Here is a 19268-nt window from a genome sequence, read left to right as displayed (position 1 = left end):
TATACCCCCAAATGTTTGTCACCAATGTTAAATGTAGCTTTGTAGCTTTAATAAACATAAACTGTATTATTTAATTATATTGAATTTAGTGAAGACTATGCAGTGTTATTTTACATTTCATTATCCAACTTATGTACCTGAATAATGTTAGATTTAGGCCTACCTGAAAAAAGCACTGCTTATATTTTATTTGTATCTTTTTTTCTATTGTGGGGATTAGGGGGGTGGAAACAAGGCTGCTAAAAAGTAGACTACTGCAATCAATCAACTTTTTATTTGATTCACTGAGTTATTCTTGAATAACATTTTTAATATACTAAAGCATTTTAACAAACAAACATAACGTTAGAGGTGAAAATTTCTTGAGATTTTGGTTATAAAATCCTAGCCAGGCTTCAACCTTGGAGTTACATCTCAAAGCAGTCCAGACCAGAGTTTCCACTAGAAAAAAATGGTGCCGGTCAAAGTGACAGCGGTAGCGGTTTTGTTTTACGAACATGTTGATGATATGCCATTCAAATATAATTAGTCAAGTTGAGGAAAACTGGAGGCAGGCTATGTACCGCAGTTTAGAATGCAACATGTTATTATTCGCCTAACTTTCAAATAGACAACATGAAACATGAACATCCGATTGGCGTCAATCAACACCAATTGTTTTTTACTATGGTTTCACACACATTCACTTTTTGAAACATTGAGGCACAGATATACTAAATACAATTAAATAAATCATCTCCAGTTAACTAGCAGATCATTCATTTAGTTCGCTATTAAATAAGAGAGTCGTGGAACCTTCACTCAGACACGCGTATCAATTTATCGCCGTTGTGGAGACTCCGATGAAATCACAAAATAAAATGCACAAAAAATGTGTCCCTGCTTGATACAGGCTGTAACCACTGATGAACATGGCCTATTCAGTAAAAAAAAAAAACTGTAGCCTATGAGTGAGCAGATTAGAACCACTGATCTATACAATGAGATGTTCCTGATTCACCATCAGCTGTCGCATCTGAAAAAAGCTTTTAAGGCTAGCCTGCCTGGGCCTGGCCATATTTGAAATGTCTCACTCAATCGTTTGTTGTTTAGGTCACATTACAGCCGTTTTCTTTATGTTCCTTTATAACATAGCCAAAGGTCGGTGTATTATTTCTGTATGTATTTTAAGCTTATTCTCAAATTCATGTTGGGGGGGCGGGATTATTATACAAGTTTAATCGGAAAATTCGAACGGAGAGATTTAATTTTGTCTGACATTTCTTTTTTTTTTTTTCGGCCAATGTCTGGTAATTACCGGACAACGGAAACCCTGGTCCAGGGAGACATTTAAAATAAATCTCATGTGTAACTCTAATGAGGCTTTTAAACAAAAGCTTCAACAGTTGTCCAGGTTAATTTGCGGTTTATCAACCTGAACGAAACTTGTAACGATGGGGGAAATCCATCATTACGCTAAGCCTCAGCATTTCCAATCTGACGTAACATGCCAAGGTGGTGGCAGCTCAATGTATTGCCATCACTGTTTTCATCTCACCACCATTGAAAACACCTTGAAAAAAATCTAAAAACCCATTGGCTAGGAAAACAATCTCGCTCGTTCGCATCAGACCTGGCAAGTAATTTGACTGCGGAGCGAACGCCGGCTAATGGGTGAGAATTGAATTGAAATCACCTCGGAGGAGCTGGCTATTTTTCTTTTTTTGCTTTCGCACCCAATGTGAAGCCGGCCGTGGGTGATGGCAGGCTTGGGAGGGCCCTTCCAGAGATTCCCCTTGGGCTTTGTGCACGGCTAACCTTCGACAGGACCGCCGCTGCGTGGCAACACGCCGCTGCCCCGAGCGCAGACAGTGCGGGTCAGTCGCAAATCAATGTTTTGACGTCCCGGGAATGCTTGTCTTTAAAAGTCGATACACGCCGCTTTGATAGAGCCGAGGCCGGGGGGAAGAAGGTTAATAGGTGAGTGGTGGAAAGAGCTCACAGCTGACACCACTTTTTACCACCTCTGTCTATCTATCTGCGAACAAGATGGTGTAGAGCCAATAGGCCGGAATACATGCCGAGCTGATTGAGTTGCCAAGCTGTCTTCGTACCCTGATGGAAAACCTCAATGTACCTTAATGGCTCATTGGGATCGACTTGTGTTTAATACACTGTGTCAACAAGTTCTGTGAATATGTGAGGTGTCATTATCATAGTACTAAGTATTATCAAAGTAGAGACCAAACTGTGGAGCCCGCAGGGCAAAGGAGCCGGTCTGTCGAATTTCTAAATATAACGCTATGTCCTAGCCAGTGAGCGTCAGTGGCGTCCAAAACACTCCATATAACTGATTATCACATCAAATACGGCTCTTACTGTGGCACATATTTGTACTTGAAGTGTGGACAGAAAGATTACTTATCATTGGAAGACGCCTGGTAAGGGCAGAACAATCAGATGACAAATTTCAGCAACCTGGCGAAGTAGACAAAAGCTAGAAGACAAGCTACATGACTGAATATTAAACATCTGATTGGCAGTGAATGTGTTGGACATCAAAACATTTATGTTTTCAGTGTGGAGAGGCAAATTGCTTGTTAATGTGATGATCAAAAGACGTCAATATGAGCACTGTGGCAATGTAAACCAAGACTGTAAATCTTTATTACATATCATTGTCCATTATGCAGTCTTAAAGGGGTAGTCCATCCAGGAATGAATATTCATGTCATTCCAAACCTGTATGACTTTCTTTCTTCTGGACAAAACAAAGTTTTTAGACTGTTTTTGACCATTCAATGCAAACCATGGGGTCCAAAACAATAAGTACACCATAAGGGTGAGTAAATGACAAAAAAAATGTATTTTTGGGTGAGCGGTCCCCTTTAACATATTGGATTAACTCACAGCAACAGCTGCATGTTGTAAAAGGGATCCAATATATTTACAGTTAATTCTCTTCTCAACCAGACCAATGCGTGCAAACCCATTGGAAAACCAGTGGTTTCTGTTTTCATCCAGAGATGAAGGACTACGTGTTGCCTGTCTGCCTTTTCTCTTTGTACCCTCCCTCCATGCCTCCTCCTTCTAATGTCTTATACTTGGCCAAAGGTTAAAATGCTGAACTCGCAACCTCCTTGGCAAAACCTTTTCTTCTTCCGTTCCTTTTTTCGCTCATCTATAAAAGATTTATTTCACAGTATGTAGAGGTCTGGATTAACCCACTCTATGCCCCAGAACAAAGCCATTGTCTTTGTGCCCGAACAGGTCTGTGTAAAGAGGAAGCACCAGCTCCTTAACGTCCACAATAATAGCATTGTGCCTGGCATGCTGGAAGGGTCCTGGTTGTCTTTGGAGGCTCGTCTAGACTTTGAGCCAGCTACTCAAGGAACTGGTAGAAAATCCCATCAAGCAGTGGAGTGAACGTTAACTAAGGTAACCCGCTGTGAACCTGATGAAGATGTCAACCGAACATATGGCCAAAAAAAAATTCTTTTGTTGGTACAAGGAGCTTTTTTCTTCCCCTTCAGAATGAAGGGGAGTGGAAAGGGGAGGGAGGGCAGTGTTTGGAAGCCAAAAGCAAGGAATAACTGTGGTCATCAGTTTACTTCTGGATCAGTAACTTTATTCTAGCTTCGAGCAGCTCTGCCCCCAGATCTCACAATTAAAAGGGTAAGCAGATTAGCAGGCATCTTTCAAGCTTGAATAGAAAGAAAACACTCAGTTGTTTTAAAATGTTTTTCCCCCTCACTCTTTTTTTTTTCAAGCCACAAATAGCATTACATTTCATGCCACTTTAGCTGGCAAGAGCCTTAAAAAAGGATATACTTTACTGCAATGATATGCTTCTTAAAGTATCACACTGATCATTTACTGCCTGTGAAAAGAGAAACCGAATAGTTCACATGTACCCTGGAAGTTCATGGCGTGCATCGGTCATGATTACAATTTGAATTTGCGATATTCTAACAAGGTAGTACACATATTCACTTTTAACTAGTTGCATATTACTAGCATATTACTAACATATTGGCTGTTTATTATTACAAAACACATATTAATGTCTTATTCTCCATGACCATATTCAACATCCCTAAACCCTACACCATTCACAAGCCTATCCACTACAACAACCTTACTCACTGTCTAATAAGCAGTATTATACATATGGTGAGATTATATATATATATATATATATCAGCCTGTATTCTGTCCCAATTTCTTATGACATTTTAAGATGGTTCGGTTAAACCCTCAAGCATTGAATCTTTTTGTTGCTAACTACATTTTGCTCATTTTGCACCAAATGCTCAAATTTGGTGAAATGCCATTATCTCCACCCCTGTGTCATAGTGTGTCATTAGCTTTTAATAATCACCTGTGATGCCCTAAAATGCAATCACGCTAATGTCAAAGTGAACCTGAAGCAAGTTGCATTTAGAAGTCATACATGAAACCAGTGATTTTGTGGCATTTTTGCAGCATAAAATTTGAATGAGCATATGTTTTGGTTTAATTAAACATATTAATAATAGAGACAGGCCTTGTGAAAGATAACAATACTAATCAACAACTACAAATTAAAGGTGAATTTGATACATTTCAGTAACTGGCGTGGTGTAATACACTAATCCAGGTAACAATATGGGAATGGGCTTTCCAACAAACATCAAACGCTGATTATTCCCGTGTTTTATCTCAATGTGTGACAATTTGTCAAACGTCTGTGTGGATTCATTTGCATATTTTACATACACTTATAGATTTCAGAAAACAGCTAGGAAACAGCAGAGAGAAGGAGAGAGAGGAAGAAAAAAATCTTGAAGCTAGTTGGGGTGCAACCCAATTTCACAGCTTCATGATTGAGTGGAGCAGCATATGGATGTCGGCTATGTGACAGTCCCGGCATATCACTGTATATTAGCGCAGTCTGTCACAATACATGTCCAATTGCGAGAATGTTTATCAACTGTCTTCATGTGAACGATTTTTTTTTTTTTTGCATACCATTTGGTTGGGCTCATAGCTAGCATGCATCGTCAGGAAAGAAAGCCAGCGCACCACAAAGAGAATAAACAACATTCAAACAATCTGCCTCACAAATCACACCTTAACTCCTGACTCAAGGGTAATTTATATGCAGAGTACAGACAACGGGAGGGAGGCTGTTATGGAGGTATTGCCAAGCTCACTAATCACATCAGTCATCAAACTGCCTTATCTCAAGCTAGGCTACATCTCATGGACATTAAAATGTCTTTACCTCTTAAAGGGGGGCAGCCGCGACTCCGGTTTGGGTGCGCGAGGAGAAAAGCTGGAAAGGGGCTGCAGCAGGTAATCACAAGTTGCAAACCATATGCTCGCACCATCTGCCTCACACATAGCACATACACGCATCTAAAAATGGGCTAGCTTGCAGGAAAAACTCAATTATCTATTAAAGCATATGACAATTAGGCATTGGACAGAAAAGGTGCTTTTATATGCATCATATACCTTTATATCACCTATGCCTACAGGCCACCTCTGGGATAAAGACTCTTCTAAAAACACAGAAACATGACAGTTTTTCTAAACTCTGATCTATCATTGAAATCACGATGTGATTCATCTTGGGGAAATAACTATTTTACCCAATCAAAATATTGTGAGCATTACTGACTTGAACCTGATGATACCAAGAAAAGGCAACCCAACAATTCTCAATTTGTCAGATTCATAAGCAAATGACTCTTAGGATCGATTCTTTTAATGAATGATTCCAAGTTACCAGCTTGAATCAGTCATTCAGTCAGTCAGTGATGATGAATGCTTCACTGAAAAGATGGATTACTGACACATCTGACTCACTCACTAAACTAACAGTGGTGTTGAAATGTACTAAAATTGTGTGTATTTACGGTAAGATTCAAGGAACTTAAATTTAGATTATTACTGGCTGTTCATATGACAACATGCAGTAAAAGACATATTCACCTGTACAGGAGAATCAACATGTGTCTTTGCAATGGCTGGGTAATAAATAGATTTCTCGATACTAATCGATTCTCATTTTTACGAACCGATATCAATTCTTAAATCTCAAGAATCGATTTGTCATCCTGTTTCATTTGAATGAATGGAACATTGTATCACGGCTGCGCACATCCAAAAAAATAAATAGCAATAATCTTTGTCCTTTGTTACTATTGATATGAAACAAAGTCTCAATTTTCAAATTACGTCCATTTTCTCTAGAAATTCAAAAACATACCATTAAAATAACCTTTTGGCCCTGTGCCGTGAGATCGCTCTGGCGCAGCTCAAGAGAAGCAGCAGCGCTGATCTCTCTTCCGGGTTAATAATAACAGTTACAGCGCAAAATAATCATGAATGAGCATCTGAAAGTGTATTAAAAGATAGAGTACAACTTCTCGAAATCCGAATCATGTCACATTGATTCGCTCAATCAGCGTTTCAACCGTGTAAATACGTCAGTTAAACAGTTTGCAATCAATGTCATGTATCGTCATATTTACCTGAAAAAACTCGTAAACTCGTTATTCAGCTAGAAAAAAATAACTCTAGAGAGGAGCATTTTGCTAAATACATACACCATATTACATATGCATTATAATCTTAATGTTCTTCAATATTTAATGCATATTTGAATAAATCTGGCAAGTTTTTATGACAGCCACCATTTAAAAGTTTATATTCATATTTGGCTAATGAAGCCTAGTAGGCTACAACTAGACTCCCATAGTTTACAGCATTAGTTAAGAGTTTTGATTTCCTTGAGAACATTTGCCATTTATTGTAACTGATATCCAAAATAATCAATATTGAATCGAAATCGAATCAAATTGCAAGCTTGTGAATCGAAATCGAATCGTGAAATTTGTGTCAATAGCCAGCCCTACTATAGACTTAAATATAGAAACAAAAAAAGTCAAAAAAGTGAGGTAAGATCAAAAAGGTATCAGAAAACAATAATGTTTCATTCATAATATTAATGTTTTATTGTATTTTTGATTCAATGCAGCTTTGATGAGCATAAGATACTTCTTTTAATTGTACTGACCCCAAAGTTTTGAACGGTAGTGTAAGATTTAAAAGCATCACAGGAAAAAATTAATGGTTTGAGAGTGTTATGACTTGGAGTGGGGGAGACGAGAGAGGCGTGCTCACATACTTAACTAAATACTGTATGCTAATTCCATATGACACTTTCTGATGCAGAAAAGGAGACGAGGACCAATCGAGTGAGAGAACACTGTTCCATGTGTGACAACAAAGACCTCATGGCTGAGTCACATGATATTCAATGACAAATAGCACAGCAAAGCCCTCACAAAGACAAGCAGTGGGGACTGACCTACATTCAGTGGTGAAAAGTGGGCTGGAGCCCAAAAGGAGGGCAGCACTGTGACACATAACTCAAAAAATTGCCACAAGTCACTCGACACATGAACATTTTTAGCCGAGATAGGCCATTATTGTAATGTATGAAAAATGAGATTCAAGCCAATGTAGCAAGTCTAGCCTGCTCTTAAGGTTACTGGGAAACTTGTCCGATATCTTTGAGGATAATCACTAAACTGTTCACCAACAAAAGTAAGATTTTTTTTTACTGGGGAAAAAAATTTCAATCTTTATTTTAAAAAGAAAAAAAATACAAAACATTATACATTTATTTATAATGATTATAAAGACATTTGGTTCAAAGCTTCACAAGAGAAGCCTACAGAAGAACCTCTGCAACCGTTAATGTGTCTTTGTTCAGAGCTGGCCTTATTGCATTTGTCGGAGTGAAGGCAAACTTTCTCTCTAAGTTCAGGCTCAAGTATTGAAATGACACAACGCAATAATCTAAATCAGTGGTATTAATTATTTACCACATCCTCACTTTCGATGTCATTACACAACTCCAAAAATAGATCTGCCAAGAAGTCTTTCCATGTTCTTTCAGACCGACTTGCGACGGTGCACTTAAATGTGGAAGTCTGGAGAGCCGTGACGAGCCCTGCGGTAACTGCCTCTCAGATTACACCGATCAGCAGATTCGTCCTGCTGCCGTGCACAAGCAAAACATCGGTCCTCACACAGCAGAACACGTCCCGTGTAGCAAGGGAGGGAGTGTGTGGGGTCAAACCACCTGAGAAGAAACAGGCCGACTCCTGCAGGGCCTGACTGTTCCCGTCACATCTGCTGATCTTCACTCGCCAGCACCGGACACTACATTACCGGCCTTGCCATCCAACTATAGTAAAGAAAACAAAAACTACTTGCCATCTAACTATAGTAAAGAAGCTAAAGCAAAACCAAACCTACCTGCGTGTCAATCAAAATCACTTGAAATAAAAAAAATATTTAAAAAGGTTCTTAAAGTGTGCGCCACTTTTGCGGCAACACGTAGGAGTTTAGGAACAGGTGACTGCAGAACCATCCAGCGCTGGTGAATTTGGCAAAACTTCCATCGTAATCATAAATTCATATATTCACAGACCCAGTGGAACGGCTTCAGACTGTTCACAACTAACGAGACTCTTCAGCACGGCAAGGAAAAAAAAAGCACAGAGAGTTTCATGAAGTGAAAATCCATAACTTGCAGAACTGGAGGTCAATCTGAATTCAGTTCTAAGCAGGGGTGTGTGGGATAACTTATTCCGTGGCTTCAAACTAAAGCTTTTTTCCATCATTAAGCTGTATTTTTTGGGTGATGCTGGCAAAGGGGATCCGGGGAGACTTGATGAAGTTGCACAAGTATAATGAGGGCAGATCAAACCGAATTGAATCTGCATGACTATAAAGGAAAAGAAAATCATGCGCAAACTACCCCTGTAGCCGTTATGAGTAATGACCAATCAACACCATCTTAGGCACAGCGGCATTGTTAGTCTGACAGTGGAGCCCCACCAAAGTGTTAGCTGGCGCTGAACCCTAGACACAGCTGAGCGCCAATCAGGTTATTTAACAAGGTGGGGGTCAAATGGCAAAAAAAGACCCTTGGCTCACAGACCTGTCAAAAGCTGCTGTGTGAAATTTGAGGCAGGAGAATAAACGTGCTAGGACACATTTAAAAAGGTAAAGGTACAGCTGCAGGTGCATTTTAAAAATATTTATTTAGATGACTCAAACTTCACATGAAAAAGTCAAACTGGTTAATCTTGTAGCCTGCAAATGTAACCTGATCTCTAAAGGAAAAGTCAAAATTGCTGCAATTTCTGTAGAGGGTAGCCCATGTGCAAAATTTTAGATCACATATATTCCTATTAAAATGACTGGATTTCACCGAGAAAAATATGATGAACAACAGTAAATGTGACCGTACTATAAATTTTTGTAGCTAAGTGATTAACATAAATTTAAGAATCCCATTTACAGACCAGAATATCCAAGAGACTTAAGGGTGGCCTCTTTATATTTGGCCGCCCATCCTGCATCATCTAGGTGACTTCTGCACAAGCAAGCACCACTCACATTTTCTACAGAAGAAATAAATAACTTTATAGCACTATGTCAACCACCTAGTCAAACTGGTCCTTAACACCATTGAAAAATTGGCCTGTGCGAAAGAGAAATAAAGCTGTTGGTCGTCGCTGGAAAATCACTTTGCTAATTGCAGCACAAGTGTAGTTGTAAACTTCAGGTCTATTATTTTTATTGCTTTATTATTGGGTGCAATCTGGAAGAAAAGAAGAGGCAAGACAGGTAGCATCTGTCTCCACCTACTGCCTTGGCACAGTCAGCATCATCTGCCGGCTTTGGCACAGGGCATGAAAAACATCAATGCGGCTCACCAGTGCCAAGCACAAGCATGGCAGTCATGCTTAATCCAATCTGGCAAAGTGTTCATCTTCTAATGTTAGCTAAAATAAGTCACCTACTCTGCAGACGCTGGGCCTGTCAACCCCAGACCCATGCTGGAGAAGAAAACAATGGCATTTCCTTTAAAACCATTTGTTTCGGAATGTAACCCATTTAATTCATCTACATATTTTCAAATTCAACTTTGGTGAGTTGACTCACAGGGCAAGCTCACACTACAGGACTGTACGTCTACCTGAACTGCTGTGGTGTTTACACTACACAATAAAGGTTTCTTGTCATCTGTCTTCGTCTTGTCATAGTTAATGGCGACGAGATGACACGATTAAGCTACCTACAGTGAAAAAATGTTCTCTCACATAAATTCCATTTATACCATCTACACTGTGATTGGCTGGATTATTCCCACCTTGTCATCGCAGTGATATTACCGCCACATGATCTTGTAGTTTGTGCAAACAAGGTTTTTTAGATATTGCAGAGCCTGTGACTGTTTGAGACATCCCTAGCCTGCTCATACTTTAACAAGCATTGGCGACCGCAATGAGGACCGATTTGGCCACGATCCAGGGGTTTTGTCGAAGACCTTGGACAGCAAAATCCAGCCAAAAGTTGTGTTGTGCGAGCTTTAAGAAGCTCTGCATAATTAGGCTGTTATGAGTGTCTAATGCCAAATTCATACTACACAATATCTTTTGTCAGTTATGATAATCACTGTATCAGATTATGCGGTTTTGACGCCTAAATTCTTGTCATGCCGTGGATAAGAAACACGTCAGACTACACGTTGCTTTCCACCCAATCATCGCTTCCCTTCTTTAACGCCACGTGTGATGTCATCGAGAAGGCGTTACTAGCGACTGACTTCCGGAAACAAGAGCGTAAACAAACAATGGCCTCCAAAGCAACATGTTAGCTTAATGCTAATTCCAATAAGCGCCATCATTCCCCAGCATTTAAATTTTTCCACTGTGTCGTGGTCGTTCCTCAAAAAAACATCATGCATTTTGCCATACCTCCATGAACCTCTCAGAACCTAACAGCACCAACAAAATCATCTCTCTTTAGTTTTGGCATGTTTGAAAGCTGTGTACGGAAGAGCTTTTGTGCTCCTATTGGTCAATAGAATACTCACCCTATTCACCCTATGTCAAACGAATTATACCAAATTCGGGGTGATATTGTATAGTCTGACCTCGGCATTAGTGGTTTTCACATACACTACCTTTCAAAAGTTTGGGGGCAGTGAGATTAATTGATAATATTTTAGTTATTATTCAGCAAGGATGCATTAAATTGACCAAAAGTAATGGTAAAAGACATTTATAAGGTTAGAAAAAGATTCTATTCCAAAAAAATGCTGTTCTGGTAAACTTTCTATTCATCAAAAATCCTGAAATACAACATTGTTGTTTCAACAAAAATATGAAGCTGCACAACTGTTGATAATTCAACATTGATAATAATAAGAAATATTTTTAAGCAACAAATCAGATTGATTTCTGAAGGACCATGTGACACTAAAGACTGGAGTAATATAATGAACAGTTTGCCATCACATGAATGAATCACATTTACATTTTTAAATTGTAATAATATTTCACAATATTACTGTTTTTACAATATTTTTTTTGATCAAATAAAGTGTGAGCATTAGAGACTTTGAAAAAACTCACTACAAAAAGTAGCTGGATAACATGACATGATCTTAGTTCTGAAACTAAGATCCATCACTACTAGAAAATGCACTCAAGAGTAAACTTGTGTGGACAAAGAGGGAAATGAAAGATGACACAAAAGCAAAGGGTGGTTTCCTCTAATCTGGTATCTAGTAATAAACTCAACAACGAACTGAACACAAACAAACATCTCGCCAGTGGTTCCTGTAACTCAAAGTAAAGCAAGACCACAAGATCATGGGTTGGATTCCCAAGAAACACACAGCGTAAAATGCAATGTAACTCACTTTGGATAAAAATTAAATGCAATGTACTTGTAGGTTCGCTTGATTTTGTCTGACTTCATTTTTCCTCAAGAGAAACTGACCTGTATTTGGGCCGATCGAATATCAAATTAGACTAGATGACACATGAGGTGAGTAGAGAGGCAGAATGTCAGATGAGATTCAATGAATCCCCTTGAATGCCTCATATTACCGCAAATGCTCTAGAATCACCCCATTTGGCGACAGAAGTATGTTTCAGGCGCTATCCCGCAGGTCCACCGTGTTTGAACAGAACAAAAAGCATGAAACTCAAGAACTGAGCAGTCAATCACATGCTTTAACTGGAAATGGGAAAAGATTCGTTATATTGTAAATCACAACATTAAATTTGCGACAAGATATCGTATGCGGCTGACGCCGTGTGTATGTTATCCCAAGCTTGAATCGTTTCCTGTCCTTGATGAACTTCTGTTTGGCCTATGAATGAAGCTGCAGTTCTGACAGTCGGGGTCAGGATATGAGACGAACACCAACATATAATGACGAGGCAAGTGGGTTATACCATAGCTATTTCAACTTTTACTTTGGGCCGGGAATATTTTCGTTTTTCGGTCAGAGCAACAGCTGCCTCTGTGAAACACCTGCTCCTCACCCCTTCAATGTCAAGCAAAAAGAGTTATGATAGATTTAGGAATGAGGATAGGAACAAAATATGCCACATATATAACAAGCATTTTTTTTCATATCCATTTACCTCACATTAAACTGAAACATTAAAATGTTTCTTTCTGTTAAGGTTCATAATGGTCTCACTTCACAGCACGAGAACATCAGTCGTTACCTGGTCCGTTAAAGATGTGTGGTTTCTATTCAACCTTGCAGAGCTCGAAGCATACAGACAGATTCATAAACCAAGATCGATATCACAGCACATTAACCCAATTCTTCTTACACCAAAATGCATCTGCAGGTTTTTCTAAATAGCTCAAAGCAAACCAAGTGAGTACTGCTCTAAAATGGATACAGACACAAGTCAGCCCATCAGAAGCGAATCTTTACCGCCCTACGAATCTACAGCAATAACTTCCTTCCCGTGAATCCCCAGACACAAAACACGTCATTTAGTCATCCATTTCAAGCATGGAAACCAGCTAAGCACATCAGCTAAAAACAAGTCACACTTTTCAAGCTGTCAAAGTTTTACAATAAAGGCTTTTAGATGGTACAAACTAGCTATTTGTCATGATTGATGATAACCTTAGTAAAACTTTGGTTTTACTGGTTAAGATTGTTTTTTAGACAGATGTTGCTGTCGTGAGAATTTTCGGATTATGTGGTAGCACCCATAGATATCCATATAAAGGCTAGATGTCTCACGGCGGAGTATTTATCGTCATCACTGGCGGCCATCTTGTCACAGGTCAGGCTTTCTGGCGGGCTCTGTGGTATCTGATGTAAGAAATACTCTTATCTCGTTGAAATCTTGACGGATTAACAAACGGTTTGGTTTCTTACAAACGTTATTAACGTGGCTATAATTCTGGATGATTATTTATTTATACACTTATTATTCATAAGTATGCAGTATCATAACTACATCTCTGTCATTTATAACAAACCAGACTGTTTGAAAATCAATAGAATACTGAGCAAGTTACGGTGATTTAAAAACTACATGCACCATTAAAACAATGTTACCAGTGAGCGAGCTGCCTGTGACAAGATGGCCGCCAGGTGCTGACGTCGACCTCCATTGGCCAGCAGCGCGGACGAGATATCTAGCCTTTATATAGATATCTATGGTAGCACCCCCACACCTTCACAATGGTAGCAGAGGTGCACAGGAACAATCCTTCATAAAACGCATAAAACTTTAGTTTACAAAGACGTGAAACTCAGGCTGTGGTCTGGGGTGTTCACTGACATGCTCACACAAAAATCGCAGCAAAAGATGCTTTCCAACAGGTGTTTTACCATTCGTTACAAAACTGTTCACCTATTTTTCCGAAAGCCTCACGACCTTCCATTGAGAGATTGAATAATAGACAATAGGCGATAATGCACCTTTGCCAATTGCAAGCAAACCACTTTTATAGTGTAGCCTACGATACCGTGACCGCATAAGACTACAGAAAGGATACAAACAACCCCATTTCCGTTTCCGGCGGCGAAGTAATACCGTACATCCCAGAACATCCAATACAAGTCAATGGAGTCGGACAAAAACTACGATAAAACCTGTTGGAAAGCATCTTTTGCAGCGATTTTTGTGTAAGCACATCAGTGAACTCCCCAGACCACTCAGTGAGTTTCACGTCTTTGTAAACAAAAGTTTTATGCGTTTTATAAAGGATTGTTCCTGTGCACCTATGCAATCATTGTAAAGATGTGGGGGTGCAACCACAGAAACTGAAAATTCTCTGGACAGCAGCATCTGTCTAAAAAAAACAATCGTAACCATTCTATTTCATTAGAATCTATCTTAAAACAGGGCTTTAATTGTAAAACATGGAACTTGTCCTTTAAAACCATTTTAAACCGCGACCGGAACATGATACAAATACTAGATAGTTGTTTAAAGTGAGCTTTAAGTCAATGTGTATTAATCTTTTATTGTGTCATGTAGCTTAAAGCTTCTTGTTCTAATCTACCTACTGCAGGAGCTATTCCATAATCTTATTTGTAATATATATATATATTTATTTTTATTTATTTTTTTACAAGACTTAAGATAATAGGTCGATCTTGATACTATGTACAAACTAAACCACCTGGATCCTAGAACTGCAGCCCTGAAACCGCATCTGCCGCTATATAATCCAGTTCGGTAGGTGGCACTGTCACAAAAAAACCTGGACCCTGGAACCTGGGTTTGCAGTCTGCAATATACTACTGAAAATTATTAAAACCGCTGTAATATTCATGCCAGGCCAGTAGTTGGCCAGTAGTTTACTTTGAAAAGTAACACTATGCACCTACCTGTAATATGCATGACGTCATAGTTATCGCAAATTTGCGCTTTTGTAATTTCACAGAGGCAATAACAGTCTCATTTTAAAAAAAAACTTTCACCTGTGTCCTGTTTCGTTTTCAGTCCCTCAAAACACCATTGTCGTGTGAAAGAATGGCTAAAAACGCATAAAATGTTTTCCATTTTTAGTTGAAAACGGTGTCATGTAAACAGCCTCTCAGTTATCACATTTTTCCAATGTACAAAAACAGAAAAGATTGTATACGTCATCACTAACAAAAAACTACAACTAAGACAAAATTATAAACAAAATTAATTTGGACAAACTATCATGATGCCAAAAATGAGCAGTGCTACATTATAAGTCTGAGTAAACATGGATGCCATTTCAAGTATGCTGACAGCAAGATAAATTCCAAAAAGTAATTTTAGAGGTTCAACAAAGTCTTTCTAGTGTAAATACTTGTGTGTTTTAGAGACAAAAAATGCACAGGTCTGTTTAAAACACACTTGCATGCAAAACATAAAAAAATAGAAATGAAGGCTCACCTTCATTTTCAGACGCTGGACATGCAACCTGAAGTGCCAAATCAAATGTTCTCGCAGGATTCTCGCTGAAAGAGGAAAAACAAGCCCAATTCACTAACTTAACAACTTAACTTAACAACTCTTTGAGACTGTTGATTGAAGGAACAGTTCACTTATAACTAACATTTAGATATTGTTTCTTTCCAATCCAATGTAACGTTCATTCTTCTGTCGATGACAGGAAAATGACAGTTTCAGTCTCAATTCACAATAATTGCATATTTTCCAACATCCAAACATCTGCTTGTGTTGAAAAAGTTATACGATGTAATGTTAAATTTGAGTTAACTGACGTTATCCCTTAAAAGCTCGACATGTCATTTGAGACAAAAGTATGTAGTCGGTTTTCTCTTCAGAAATCGCAAATATAGTCATGATAATTACAGTTCAAATCCATAATGTTAAAAGAACGAGATGTTAACGTCGTCTAATTCGAGCTAAATTAATGTGCAGCTGTCAAGTTTAAATGTCTGTAGAGGAATGCGGCTAGGCTAGTTAGCATGTCTGAGGTAAACAGCTAACCGGTCAGCTGGACCTGTCATCTCCTCTCAGTAGCCAAATTAGCTAACTAACGGATTTATAATAGGCGCTATCTTCATTTTGACCGAATGAGAGACTTTTATTTACGGAGACTGATAAAGCGTACCGCGACAAACCAGAGGAATGTGTAAGGTAAATAAATGTGCACTTACTTTATCCTGCTGTCCATGGCTAAAGCATCGCGTCAGCAGCAGCTCGCGCCGACGGCGGGAAAATAAAACACCGAGTCACGCGCGCTGCCTGCGAACCTTCTGGATCCGCGGCTACCTGACTGAGGGTCGCGGAAACTGCTGCATTCCTCTATCTGTCGGCGCGCGTGCTCCCCGCTGACGCTTCCTAGACGCGCTGCTGACCGTTTCGGTTCCCCAGGCTGTGATCCTGCAGTGAAGCACCAGGAAGCACCTGGGTCACGCTTGTATGCGCGCGTGCGCGTATGTGTGGGTATTTCAGTGGGATTTTGATTCCAAGAAATGAACACTTTTTGTTGTTTCCAACCTGTATGAGTTTATTGATGAAGGGAATGGTGACATCATGTCAGTCCTTAAAGAGCCCCTATCATAGCATTTGAAATGTTCCTATTTTTGTTTTAGGAGTTCCCAAAAACAGTTTAACATGCATGCAAGGATAAAAAAAACACTTTATTTGTCTTATAATATGCATTTATTTTTAACTGATTTGCTCACCGACTCCCAAATGATTCGTACAACGATTCATTTTTCCAAACCACTCCTTTGCGTGACGCTAATCGGCGGTGATTGGTCAGATGACAGACAGTTATTGTTTGTTAGCATAACGCATAAACATATTGATAAAGCATTGCAGGACTACAAGATGCTCTATTCTTTATGACATCTCCAATAACAGCGACAAACATTTCACATATTTAAAAAAAAATTGACATTGGAGACCTATAAGCCGCGCTGAGCGTATAACTTACATACACACACGCGCGCGCCGCACACACATACTTATTGTGCCTTCCCTCCTCGCGCCCCGAAGCTACAAAACCGTTCAAAACCCATAAAAGCAACAATTATTAAAGGGTTAGTTCACCTAAAAATTAAAATTAAGTCATTAATTACTCACCCCCATGCTGTACCAACCCCGTAAGAGGACGTTCTTCTTCACCTACTTCTTGTTACCGGCTGCTCACCACGGAGTATTACCGCCACCTACCGTATAAGATGATGTTCCATAGATAAGGCGCTCCGGATTGTAAGGCGCACAGCACTGTCGTATTTGAGAAGATTAAATGCTTTTAAGTGTGCCTTATAGTGCGGAAAATACGGTAATTGAAACACGTATGTACAGCGCGCGTCTTCCTCTGCTTGTAAACAGAAAGTTTTGGCTTCCAGCTATATCAGCACGTCATCTTATACAGTAGGGGGCGGTAATACTAGCGGTGAGCAGCCGGTAACAAGAAGTAGTCGAAGAAGAACGCCCTCAGCTCAGTTCTCGCGCATGCGTTCTGGAAATCTCTTCAATTCTCGTCTCAAGGCCCATAAGGAAGTAATGGAATAGTCGAATAAAGTCGTTATTTATGTTTTTTTCGCATAAAAAGTATTCTCGTCGCTTGATAAACGTATAATTGAGCCGCTGTAGGCATATGGAATATTAAATTAAACATTTTCTTTAATGACTTTGTGGGCCGTCAAGTGCTAGTCCCTCATTTGTGTTCCGAAGATAAACGAAGGTCTTACGGGGTTGGTACAGCATGGGGGTGAGTAATTAATGACTTAATTTTCATTTTTGGGTGAACTAACCCTTTAATAATACTTACAGGTTGTGATTCATAGGAGGAAGCTGATCCATATACGCTGGGTAAGTAAGTTGAGCCCTCCTTCAGGAACAACCGCTTGCGAATCCACATTTGAATTCATGTATGTTTTTGAACGATTCGTAATTAAAATGATGAGAACACAATCGGGTTATACTGTTGTGGTATCCTATATGAACTCTAACCACCGATTCTTCACATGCTCGTCCCTGGTAAATGAAAACAAAGGGGCTGAACTATCTTTGCATTGTAGAACACAGCGTCTTCTCAACATGATGCTATGATGAAGTATTTGAATGTGTAGGCTTCAAGTTTACACTTCCATCTGTGCGCACAACTGGGCGCGGCCAATGACCTCTCTACGTCACGTAACAGCTAATGACTTGTTTCAAAAACAATTCATTTCATAGACTCAGAGTCGACTCTCACTTTTGAAAGACAATAACTTTATATACGGTGCACTTTCAGATATAATTCTTTGCAGGATGTTTTCATTCCCTTAGCGCTATATTCCACACTACATGAACAGTCATTTTCAAAAATCCATGATAGGGGCTCTTTAATACTTTAGTTAGCCTACCTTACTTAATATACCTGATCTACAGAAGAAAGAAAGTCATTAGGGTTTGGAACAACATGAGGATGAGCAAATTATGTCCTTTTGTTGTTGTTGTTGTTGTTGTTGTGAACTGTCCCTTTAATTGCATCCTGCAGCACATTTATTTTTCTTTTGCATGTCTGCTCTACTGATGCTAGCTTATGTATATATGGTTTGGAAATACCTTCTTTTTATTATTACAAACTTAAATGTTTCTGAAGAGGAATGTGAACATCTATATGGTTTAAAAATAGGCCTACAGGACCTCTTTATTAGTAAAACACTCAAATTAGTGGTTGGCTAAAGCAAAGGAAGTATAAATTCACACCACCCACTTGTTTAAAAAAATAGCTTGTGTTTCTTATGGGTCAAAGCCTAGTCATTTAAACCTGTTGCAATTCTATTTCCTGCTGGGGAAATTGTGGTGGTTAATGAAGGGGGCTCTGCTACTATACATGTCACTGGCTTGCCATTTCAAATGGAACTGCTGTTATCTCTGCTGATCTGTTTGTGACACATTTTTTTACTCTTTTCCATTGTTCATTCTTAAGCACGCTTTACTATATTCTATTTTAAGGACTTGAATGTGCAAGCCTGTAATAGTGGGTTAAATATGTAGCATGCAGTTAAACAGGCAAAAGTCAACTAGTTAATGCTGGCTGATGAACTATATGAACTGTTCTTAGAACAAGGAAGTTCTTCATAAATGTCAAGTCAGTGAAACATATCACATTTTTATTGGGGCAAGCTATCATGTGTTTTAAATGTCACAAATATATAATTCATATATAATGTCATGAACTTGATTGTAATATTGATAATTAATGTATATAATAATATATAATATTATGTTAAAATGTACATAATCAATTTTATTTATAAAATTGCTAATTACAAAATGTGTTGGCAAAAACAAGTTTATGGAAACCAGATTTTGTAGACTGTTACCTTTTACGTTTACTTTTTAAAGAATTGTTTTTTTTTTTTTGATTGCATGGTTGTTTAAACCAATCAGCATTGAATTTATATGAAAGAAACTAATATGCATTCATTGAGA

General features: G+C 38.8%; 1 protein-coding gene across 5 annotated transcripts in view; it reads right to left on the bottom strand.

Annotated features, from left to right (window-relative positions):
• Positions 1 to 16309, bottom strand: part of dennd1b (DENN domain containing 1B) — a 122048-nt gene extending 105739 nt beyond the window's left edge. Inside the window, exons 1-2 of one of the 5 annotated variants that reach the window (XM_039668723.2) lie at positions 15989 to 16309; positions 15258 to 15322 (exon numbers count right to left, since the gene is read on the bottom strand). In XM_039668723.2, coding sequence (XP_039524657.2) covers positions 15258 to 15322; positions 15989 to 16005 — 82 coding nt within the window. In that variant the 5' untranslated portion in view covers positions 16006 to 16309. The remainder of the gene's footprint in view (positions 1 to 15257; positions 15323 to 15988) is intronic. The other 4 variants (XM_039668721.2, XM_039668722.2, XM_039668725.2 and 1 more) reach the window with 4 other exon arrangements.
• Positions 16310 to 19268: the final 2959 nt, after the last annotated feature.

The sequence above is a fragment of the Pimephales promelas genome, chromosome 2 (assembly GCF_988280905.1).
Source record: "Pimephales promelas chromosome 2, fPimPro1.hap1.1, whole genome shotgun sequence".
Lineage (NCBI taxonomy): Eukaryota > Metazoa > Chordata > Actinopteri > Cypriniformes > Leuciscidae > Pimephales > Pimephales promelas.
Note: the sequence above shows the minus strand (reverse complement) of the source record. Positions and strands in the feature narration are given on the sequence as shown.